This window comes from Ursus arctos, chromosome X, assembly GCF_023065955.2.
Source record: "Ursus arctos isolate Adak ecotype North America chromosome X, UrsArc2.0, whole genome shotgun sequence".
NCBI lineage: Eukaryota > Metazoa > Chordata > Mammalia > Carnivora > Ursidae > Ursus > Ursus arctos.
The window spans coordinates 62,384,664-62,396,414 of record NC_079873.1 but is presented as its reverse complement, the minus strand read 5'-3'; the positions used below and the strand labels follow the sequence as shown (position 1 = coordinate 62,396,414).

General features: G+C 40.1%; 1 protein-coding gene across 1 annotated transcript; it reads left to right on the top strand.

The window, feature by feature from the left end:
- The first annotated feature begins 425 nt into the window (after nt 1-425).
- Nucleotides 426-3,182, top strand: RTL3 (retrotransposon Gag like 3). The gene is given in 6 exon segments (XM_026480103.4): nt 426-479; nt 481-846; nt 1,154-1,559; nt 1,562-1,717; nt 1,926-2,064; nt 2,066-3,182. Coding segments are annotated over 6 exon segments (1,521 nt in total). The 3' UTR covers nt 2,466-3,182.
- The last annotated feature ends 8,569 nt before the right edge of the window (nt 3,183-11,751 follow it).

Below are 11,751 nucleotides of genomic sequence, written 5' to 3'. Positions count from 1 at the left end.
TTCTAATGTTAAGTTTCAAAAGAAGAAAGCAAAATGACATACACAGTCTGGATCAGATGTTGTTCTTAAAATGTGGGTTCAGAACGAGCATATATGATTCAGCTCATGAATATGAGCCTCTAGTAAAAGAAACCCAGCATTGTTAGGCAGGTTTTGTTCTAATTTATTTTAAATGAGTGCTTTCCACAGTTTCTGATCCTCAGATCCCACTCTTTTTATAGTGTATCTCATATATCCCTTGCTGAGCTCCAGAGGCTCCCAATGACCTGGTAATCAACCCTGGTGGGACCCAAACCCCTACCTCCTGGAAAATTCACAGAGCCTGACATCTTTTATAAAGGGGCTTTTTCTAAATGGAACTTTTAGAAAAATCACCCAATCTCTCTTGGTAGCAACCTGCCAAACCAAGCCCATTTCCTCAAAAGATGGTAGAGATCTCAGCAGCCTTCTATATTGCTCTGAAATTGGAGAATAAAATTTTTGCAGGCCCAAGTGAAGTGGCTGATGGAAGAAAGTGTTGCTCCACAGGCTCAGATCCCAGAGCTCAAGATGCCCCAAGCAGCCAAGGAGGCTGAACCACTCCAGAAGCCCTCAGAGTCCCAGGAAACCCAGAAACCCTTAGAAAACCTGGATCTCCCAGAAGCCTGGGAGTGCGAAGAATTCCCAGAAGTTGGGCTTCCCCAAAATCTCAGAGATCCCCAGGAGCTCCCAGGCTGGAAGCCCCCTGCAGCCCAGGAGCACCAGGAAATGCCAATAGTCCAAGATACCCAGAAGCCCTTGGAACCCCTAGCAGCCCCAGAGTCCCTGGGGCTTCCAGTGATCCATGAGCCACCAGTGCCTTCACTGGTCTGTGAGCTCTCAGCAGCCTGAAAATCCCAAAATCTTCCAGAGGTCGAGGAACTCCAGAAGCCCCTCTTTTTTTTAAATGTTTTTTTATTACATTATATTAGTCACCATACAGTGCATCCCTCGTTTCTGATGCAAGGTTCGATGATTCATTAGTTGTGTATAACACCCAGTGCGCCATGCAATTTGTGCCCTCCTTACTACCCATCACCAGCCTATCCTATTCCCCACCTCCTTCCCCTCTGAGGCCCTCAGTTTGTTTCTCAGAGTCCATAGTCTCCCATGCTTCAAGCCCCTCTTGATGTAGAAGGCCTACAGGCTCTCGGAAGTTAAGAGGGCCCAGGAGCCCCCAGATACCCAGCATGTTCCGGTGCCCCAGAAGCCTCAGAATTCAGAGCACCAGGATCTTCCAAATGCCCAGGAGACCCAGGAGGCAATAGAACGCCAGGAGACCCCAACACACCTGGAGCCCTTTAAGCTTCCAACTCTCCAGGAGTCTCTGGAAACTGGAGTGCCCCACCAGCCTCCAGATCCTTTAGATGCTCAGGAGTTCCTAGAGCCCTCAGCACCACAGGAGTCCCTGGAGGTCCAAAGAGCTGCTTTGACATCAGCAGCTTCAGAGTTCCCACAGTCCCCCAGTGGGTTAGAAGGTGAAGCTTTCTCCATAGAATACTGTTTAGCCTTCAGCGGAGATGCTCAGAAGCTTTCTGAGTTCGGGTTCAGTTGAATAGTTACATGAGAGTCAGAGGACATCTGTATCCCACCGAAGCAGCTATGGTGAGCTTTGTTGGCAACTGGTTCTCAGGTGAGGCAGGAATGTGTTTTTAGCCCTTACTAGATATCCAAGGTGCCCTGCTGGAGCAATATGAAAGTTTCTTTTCTTTTTTTTTTTTTTAAGATTTTTTATTTATTTATTTGACAGAGACAGAGACAGCCAGCGAGAGAAGGAACACAGGCAGGGGGAGTGGGAGAGGAAGAAGCAGGCTCATAGCAGAGGAGCCTGATGTGGGGCTCGATCCCATAACGCCGGGATCACGCCCTGAGCCAAAGGCAGACGCTTAACTGCTGTGCCACCCAAGCGCCCCAATATGAAAGTTTCATAGAAGTGCTCCAGGATACTCTTGACAGTCCAGAAAACATGGAAGATGCCAGTCACCGCATCTGTCAGCTTTGCCAATGGGAGGATCCTGTCCACCAGTATGTGACCCACTTCCATCTCTGCTCAAGAGCTAAACTGAAATGAAAGCATTCTCAGCATCCAGTTTCAGGAAGGGCTTGCCAGTTCTGTCCCATATGATCGGTCTCACACAAGCCCAGCAGCAACCAACCTATCTGATCTGATCACTCAGTACCTAGAAGAGAAGCTAAGTGGTAAGCCTGATCCAAATCCACAAGGAGCAAGCCCCTCTGAGGAGAGAGCTGGGCCTGAGAGTTCACTAGCTGAAAACCAGCCTGTGCTAGCCACAAGCAATAGCCCACATCTCAGTGAAGCTGAACAGGCTCACTGCTGTGAAGGCCACTTGTGCCTCTACTGTGGTCTTCCTGGTCATTTTGACAGAGGTTGCTCTGTCAAGCCTCATCGTACACAGCAGGTGGGAAACATCGAGGCCCAGCAGTAAGGGGGAACCCAGGCAGGCCAATTTACAAATATGGGTCCCCCTCATTTCCATATCCATGTCTCATACCCTATGTCTTATTGTTGAATTCCAACTGGGAAGACAGCAGTTTTTTGAGCAAGCAATGGTGGATCCAGGCTCCTACAGAAACAGCATTGACCATTCTGCGGTTCTTCGAGAGAATCTGCCCATCTGCAATAATATCTTTTCTCTGATGCTTGAAATGGTAGATGGTCGTCCACTGATTAATGGACCCATAACCAAGGAAACACCACCTGTGGAAGTTAAAATTGGAAACCACGTTGAAAAGCTCCAGGTTGACATTATTCATGTGCCATGCTACCCTCTGATTCTTGGAATTCACTGGCTTGAAACACACGATCCAAACATTGAGTGGAGTACCTGCACTGTGTCCTTTCCATCCCATTATTGTCACTACAGTTGCTTCAGGCACAAGAGGAATAGAAGATGTCATGATGAAATAATTGCTGAATAGATCTTCTGTCCTAGTGACTGAGCTTAACAACCTGTTTTCTGTTACCTTAGCTGTCATCAGCGTTTGGTGCTCTCAGAATCTTCCACTGATGGGGCACCTGGGCTTCCAACTCTTGGTTTCAGCTCAGGTCGTGATCTCAGAATCCTGAGATAGAGCTCATGTTGGGCTCTGGGCTCAGTGAGAGTCTGCTTGAGGTCCTCTCTCCCTCTGTTCCTCCCCCTTCCCTGTGCTTGCTCTTTCTCTCTCTCAGATAAATATAAATATATAGATAGATGATAGACAATTGATAGATAGATGATAGATAATAGATGATAGATAGATGATAGATAGATAGATAGATGATAGATAGATAGATAGATAGATAGATAGATAGATAGATGACAGATATTCTTTTTCTTAAAAAATCTTCCACTGAATCTCTGGCAAGGAACTAAGGGTACTTGCACAATGACCGTGCCTCTCAGATCACGCAATGAATCTGATGACTGAGTTGTTTTTTATCAACAACTCTGCATGCCCCCACCTTGAACCCTGAATGAATGTGGGACTGTTTTAATTACAATTTGTACTAACAAAATGCATGAGAATAGATATTAAGAACTAACATTGAACAAGTGTAGTTGAGGGGCGCCTGGGTGGCTCAGTCGGTTATGCATCTACCTGAGGCATAAGTCACCATCTCAGAGTCCTGGGATTGAGCCCTGCATTGGGTTCCTGCTCAGTGGGGAGCCTGCTTCTCCCTCTTCCTCTGCCCCTCTCCCTGCTAGTATGCATGCTCTCTCTCTCTCTCTCCCTCTCTCTCTATCAAATAAATAAGATCTTAGAAAAAGTGTTGTTGTCAGACTGACTTGACTTTTTTTTATCAAGATTTTCTTTATCACAACAATTACAACATTTTCTCAATAAAGAAAACAAATTTATAAGTGATATTTTTCAAAAACCAGTAAACATTGGCAATTTCTACTGGTGTTTGAATGACTTCATGACTTAGCTGAGGGAAAAGGAAATGGACAAGTAAATTGGGAGAGAGGAGATTGGAAAAGGCTTAAAGTTTGGGTGAGATCCTGAATATTCCAGGGGTAGTCAGGTCAGTGGTTGATGGGGTTGGGGGAAATGGAAAGAGTATGGGATGGTTGTGGTGGAGGGAAATTGTGTAAAATATGGAGGAATTAGTGGGGAGGGTAGAGGGAAGGTTGAGAAGACTGTTTGGGGATGATTGGGAGGAAAGTTTGGAAAGGGTTCAGGTGAGGGCTAGCGGGTGCTAAGGGCGGGGATGAGAGGAGGATAAATTCCAACAAAAATAAAAGGAGCAGCAACAGAAATATTGAGCAATTTTAAAAGGAAACTTTTTGGACTTTGTAAGTTAACCAAATAAAAGCATTGAAGAAAGTAATGAGACCCCTCAGTGTCCCAACTTTCCCAGTAATGTGACAAGGTCTTATTCCCTGTACCAGGGACACTTGTCCTAGGACTCATGTCTGTTAATCTGTTCTTGCTGGTGCATAGGGATGGGGTAGCAGGAATCAACTTTCAACACATGCAGATCATTAGAAGCCAACTTTACCTCTCCCACATACACAGGTTGCCCCACCCTACTAACCATGCTGCTTGCATGACACACAGAAAGAGCCAGGTCAATGAAAGGAACTTATGTCCTTATGGACCTGAGAGGGGGTAGTGTCCTAACTTAAATCACACACATACACATTCCCACAAACTACAGGGTGGGGGGATCAAGGGGTGGGATCCCCAGGTAAAATATAAAACATCATCAAAGTAGATTCTAATGTTTTCCTCTGTGTTTTCAACACCCCTTTTGGAGTCTCCTTCTGAAGCCACTTGAAGGGGATTCTGCCTCTTACTTAGACAAATAATCAAATATAGAATCATAACCCTAGGAGATAGATGAGGAACCTACCATTCATTGATCACCTAATATGTTCCAGCTATAATATCAGGTTGTTATACACATTCACTTACGTCTCAGAACAACCCAGTGTAGTAGGTATATTTGCTCCTATTTTATCTATGAGCAAATAGAGTCCCAGGGAGGTCAGCTCACTTGCCCAAAGTCACAGCATTAGTAAGTGATGGAGAACTCTTTGGTCTTCAGAGCCTGTGCCCTTTTTCCTACAGCATGCCAGTTTCCCTAACACAGTGGTAAGGGCCAAATGAGATTGTGGTGACAGAGAGCTAAATGAGATAACCCTGAAAAGGGGAGAGGATCTATGGAACATAAGAACTAGGAAGATCGGTACACATATTGCATGGTGCACTGGGTATTATGCACAACTAATGAATCATCAAACTTTACCAAGGAAAACACCCAAAAACCAGGGATGTACTGCATGGTGACTAACATAATATAATAAAAAAATATTTAAAAAAAGAAAAGGGGAGAGGGGACTCAGAATAAAAATTGCAGGGATCATTTGGGTAGTAGTTGTGTTTCCCCAGTTCCCTTGATCTTACTCTCAACCCCCCTCCACCCCATTAACCCCCAAACTTTCTATTTCATCTCTTGGAAAAATTCCTTTTGTTAAACTGATCGCACAGCCCCCTTTCACACAGCTAGCACAGATAATAAAATGTGTGACAGTAACAAATATATACCAAACTGAAACATTGTATGAGATGATGAAAGTAACAGTAATAACTACCATTTAATAAGCACCTGGGTTTTGCCAGACATTGGACGAAGTAATTCCAGTATTATTAGCCCCTTTATAAAAATCAAAGAAGTGAAACCCGCTGAGGTGAGGTCACTTGCCAAAGGTCACACTGCTAGGAATCGGTAGATGCTAAAAACAAACCCTGATCTGTCTCATTTCAGAGCTGGAATTCTAGCCAATACACCACACTGCTTCTCAGGCTGAATAAACTTTACTCTTTAGTAACCGCTTTAACAATATTTACTCACTAGACGTGAGTTATATTACTTTAGAAAAAATATATTAATTTGTTAGTGCATTTATTTATTCATTCATTTAACAAGCATTTACTGAATGTCTTCAATGTTTCAGGCAAAGCATGGAGGAAGAGGAAGAGAGGTACAAAGATGTCTAATGTATGACTCATGGTTCTTGCTCTGACCACAGTTAACAGGGGAAGCTGTTGTGCAACACAGCACTCCTGGTATACAGAGGAAAGCACTAAGGTTGCTGTGAACTAAAAAAGTGTGGTTTGAGCTGGGTCTTGAAGGAACCTCATTGGAAACAAAAGGGAGGGCATGGTTTTCTAGACTGAATAAAGTGCACACGAAAAAGCAAGTTGGGTGGAAAAATAATGGCGAAAAGATAGTTCTCTTTCACTGGAGAGTAGCGATGTGTGTACATGTGTGTAGGGTGACTGGTGGGTGTTGGTGGGGAGATGAAACTTGACAAGGAAATTGGAAGTTTCAGGTTAAAGACCTATCTATCTGGATAAAGCGTTTAAAATTTATCCCGTGGCCAACTTGGATTGGAATCTTTGTTTATCTCCTGTGTTAGATTTGGGTGTGCTTTTTTTTCTCTCTTGCTGCAAAGTAATGCACACTCATTGTAACAAAGTCATATATATCAGAAGTTTATAACATAAAAGTAATACGCCCCTTGTCTCACAAATTAGTTTTTTTAAGTAGGAAAGAAACATGATTCATTTATATGGTAGAAATTTGATAGCAATGTAGAAAATAACAGAGAAAATGATAAAGTACCCCCATTATTTTTTACCTCCTTAGATTTTATGAAGATAGTCTCAAATCATCAAAAGCAAAAAATTAAAAGTAAATTAAGCCCAATTTTCGTCAAATATTTGAGTTCCTAGTATAAGCAAGACATTGGAGTATGCACACATATACACAGGATGTTCCAACCATCAAAAATTTTACAATCTGATAATGGATAAGAGCTCACGAATTACAAGAAACTGCCTTTCCATTTGGACTTTTCTAGTTTCAGATTTTAAAGATTCTAACTGGAGAGGATTTTCTGAAATTATATATTCTGCAATACTAGCACAGATACAAAGACAACAGTTCCCTCTTTAGCTAACTTTTTTAAGTTTAAACTTTAATAAAAAAGTAATCTCTATAATAAACTTTGATATCTAGCATATTACTAGATATCAAATATTAAATGAAAAGAGTAATATAGGGGTTAGAAAATTAAGGGTGAGAATATTAGGATAAACTCCTGAGTTTGTGGCTTACTGGCTGTATGACCTATTTCATTTATGAAATGAGAATAATAATACTTGCTTTGCCTACCCAATGAAGGTAAGGAAAGCATCAGATGAAAAAGCTCATGCTAAATAAACACCATGAAAATTAAAAATGCTATTTAAATAAAAAGTATTAAAATAACTTATGTTTGTAATAATGACTCCAAGGACCTCCATGGTACTAAAATGTCTGTTTCAGGCTTCCAGTTATGGAATGAATAAGTCGTGAGAATAAAAGGTACAACATAGAAAATATAGTCAATGGTAATGTAATAGCATTGTATGGTGACAGATGGTAGCTATGCTTGTGGTGACCATAGCAGAAGGTATAGAGAAGTTGAATCACTATGTTGTGCACCTGAAAATAATGTAACATTGTGTGTCAACCATACTCAAATGAAAAAATTTAAATAAAGTAAAACAATCAACAGAACAATAATTTTAATAAATATGACAAAATTTTAATATTTAAATTATATACAGTACATAACATTTTTAAGACAAACATTAAGACCTACCTCAATAAATGGATGTGCAAAAGAACATTTATAGAAAAGAAAATGCCATTAGCAAATAAACATCATAAGAATCATTCAGCTCATAGTAATAAACATATATTAAATAATGAAAAATAAATAAAATGCCTATTTATTTATTTATTTTTAAGATTTTTATTTATTTACTTGACAGAGACAGACAGCCAGCAAGAGAGAACACAAGCAGGGGGCATGGGAGAGGAAGAAGCAGGCTTCCAGCGGAGGAGCCTGATGTGGGGCTCGATCCCATAATGCCGGGATCACACCCTGAGCCGAAGGCAGACACAACGACTGCGTCACCCAGGCGCCCCTAAAATGTCTATTTAAATTCATTTCAATTTCACAGACATCTAGTATTTGTCTGCCAGTACTCTATATTGTCAACCAAAGGAAGATTCAATTAAGTTTGATATAATTATTGTATTAAGTAGATTTTTGGTATTATTATAATCAAATTATTTGAATATAGAAATAACAACTTTGGTATATATATGTATATCAGCACTTTATTTATCAAAATAGTATATTATTTAAAATGCTACTTCTTTCCTGAGGTATATCACCTAAATAAGAACTTTAATTGGTCTGAGCCTATTTCTTCATCTATTTAGCCCAAGCTGGAGAAAACAAGTCCACAAATTAATCTTCATGTCCCCACCAAAAGAAAATTAAAAAGTGAAACTCTTAAGACTGTCATGTTTTCCTTTTTGAATTTATTTATATGATTTCTACGTAAAAACAATTGAAAGTTAAAATGTCAAATGGTACTGGCCTCTAAGTCATAATGTCTACAGGAAACAACTGCCATCATCATTTAATACGACTAACAGGATCCTCACTTTGGTTATTATTCTGCCTCAAAATAATTCAAATATGTGAGAAAGTTTGGTGAAGAGTTTTAGTTTGGAGAATGTGTGACATATTCCGACCAGGTTGGTGGGGGGAGGGGACAAGTGCTAGCTGTAGTCAAATATGCCTGATTTGGCTCAAATGGGAGAACCATTATGTATTCTGATACAGATGAAAATGGGATATGGCACAGAAACACAAAATAATCATATGTGCACAGGACATCTGGCAACCTAAAATTTGCATGAGAAAGAGAAAGCATGAAATTTTACAACCACTGTTGTAAATTCAGAACAGAATGTCTGAAACTCTATATCTGATCTCACTGTTTTTCTTTGCCTTTCACATTGCTTTTTCCTGTCAGTTATACCACAAATACCACATAATAAGCAACAAATGAACCAGCTGTATAGCCGGTGAAGCTTTTCTGATTATTAGAAGAAAAGGCAGCTGAACTCCAATATTATTAAAGGCAGTCCCAAAAGAGTAAATACCAAAGGGAATTTCCATATTTCTTCTATATTTGTAACACTGACTTTTGTTGTAAAATTGGACGTGTGTCTGAAATAATGGAAGAGAGACCAATTAGGGACTAGTCAAAATAAAATCACACTTAAGAATTAACAATATTCAATGGAAAATATTGACATGTTCCAATACTTCAAATTTTTTTTACCAATAAGTTTTTATTTATTCATTGTATTTTCCCAGGGTAAAGAGAGAAAGGTGAGGGTAAGCATGTGTGTTAAAAAAAAAAACAATAGCAAGTGAGAAAGGAAGTACCCAGCACAACAAAATCTCCATCAAACAAACAGTCCCCAGGGACGGAGTCACTAAAGCCCAAGGGGGATCAGTCTCCTGCAGTTCAGAAATGAGAGGAAGGAATGAGGGAAAGAACAGATAGGTACAAACTTTCATACCTTCTCCCTTTCCCAATAAATTTCAAGATTTCACACAAAACTTTGGTTTCTAGCAGTAAACAAGGGGTTACATTTGTCTTTCTCCTATTACATAGTCTTGTGGCCACTTTGATACAAGTTTCTTGCACCCACATAAAAGTTCTTGGGTGACTTGGATATTCATCTTCCCTTTCTTGGTCTCTTGGCCCTAGTTTCTACATGGAAAGCCCTCCTCATTGCTTCTGCTTCTCTCTACCCCAAGATTAGAGAGTAACTTAGGTTTGATTCATCCAAATACAAGTGTATCAGTTTGAATCACATCAAGGAATGATCTTGAAAAGGAGATTGGGAACAAAGGATGGGGTGTTCTTAGCTTCTTCAGGATTTTTGCACAAATCACTCAAGAGTCATGGAGACACCCCACAAATTAAATATGTATGTGTGTGGGCTTTTATTGGGAGGGGGTTTGGAAAGGGGGATAAGGTATGAGTCAAGTTTTTAGGACAGAAGATCTGGCCCAAAATAGGAAATAGGGGAATGGGAACACAAAAGAAAGGATGGTTCAAGACCACACGTGAAGAGGGGTCACCAAGCTGTGTTCCAGAATCTTTTCCTTGTGCAGAACCTTTCAACAATGGAATGGATTCCCTAATTTCTCTTTCTTCGGTCTCATTGTTCATGTATAGAAATACAACTGATTTCTGAGCATTGATATTTCATCCCGTCATATTACTGAATTGCTCTATAAGTTCTTGTAGCTTTGGGGTGGATTCTTTTCGGTTTTCCATATAGAGCATCATGTCATCTGCAAATAGAGAAAGTCTGACTTCTTCTTTGACAATTTGGATACCATTTATCCCTTTTTGTTGTCTGATTGCTGTTGCAAGGACTTCTAGTACTATGTTGAATAATAATGGCGAGAGTGGACATCCTTGTCATGTTCCTGATCTTAAGGGAAAGTCTTCCACCTTTTCCCCATTGAGAATGATATTTGTTGTAGGCTTTTCATAGATGGTTTATATGAAATTGAGGAATGTACCCTCTATCCCTACACTCTGAAGGGTTTTAATCAGGAAAGAATGCTTTTTCTGCATCACTTGAGAGGATTATATGGTTCTTGACTTTTTTCTTGTTGATGTGATCTATCGCAATGATTGATTTGCAAATGTTGAACCACCCTTGCATCGCAGGGATGAATCCCACTTGGTCATGATGGATAATCCTTTTAATGTACTGTTGGATCCTATTAGCTAGGATCTTGTTGAGAATTTTGGCATCCATATTCATCAGGGATATCGTTCTGTAATTCTCCTTTTTGATGGGGTCTTTACCTGGTTTGGGGATCAAGGTAATACTGGCCTCATAGAATGAGTTTGGAAGTTTTCCTTCTGTTTCTCTTTTTTGAAACAGCTTCAGGAGAATAGGTATTATTTCTTCTTTGAATGTTTGGTAAAATTCCCCGGGGAATCCGTCGGGCCCTGGAATCTTGTTTGTCGGGATGTTTTTGATTACTGCTTCAATTTCTTCATAATTAATCGGTTTGTTTAAAAAATCAATTTCTTCCTGTTTCTGACTTGGCAGTTTATAGGTTTCCAGGAAGGCATCCATTTCTTCCACGTTGTTTAATTCATTGGTATAAAGCTGGTGATGAAAGTTTCTAATGATCCTTCCTATACCATTTACAATAGCATCAAAAATCATACGTTATCTCGGAATTAACTTAACCAGAGACGTAAAGGGTCTATATTCTAGAAACTACAAATCACTCTTGAAAGACATTGAAGAAGACACAAAAAGATGGAAAAATATTCCATGCTCATGGATCGGAAGAATAAACATAGTTAAAATGTCTATGTTACCCAGCGAAATCTACACTTTCAATGCTATCCCGATCAAAATGTCAATGACGTTTTTCAAAGAACTGGAACAAACAGCCCTTAAATTTGTGTGGAAACAGAAAAGGCCCCGAATCACCAAGGAACGATTGAAAGGGAAAAACAAAGCTGGGGGCATCACAATGCCAGATTTCAAGCTGTACTACAAAGCTGTGATCACAAAGACAGCATGCTACTGGCACAAAAATAGACACATAGACCAATGGCACAGAATGGAGAACCCAGAAATGGACCCTCAACTCTTTGGGCAACTAATCATTGGCAAAGCAGGAAGAAACATCCAGTGGAAAAAAGACAGTCTCTTCAATAAAAAGTGCTGGGAAAATTGGTCAGCTAGAAGCAAAAGAATGAAACTTGACCACTCTCTCACACCATACACAAAGATAAACTCCAAGTGGATTAAAGACCTCGATG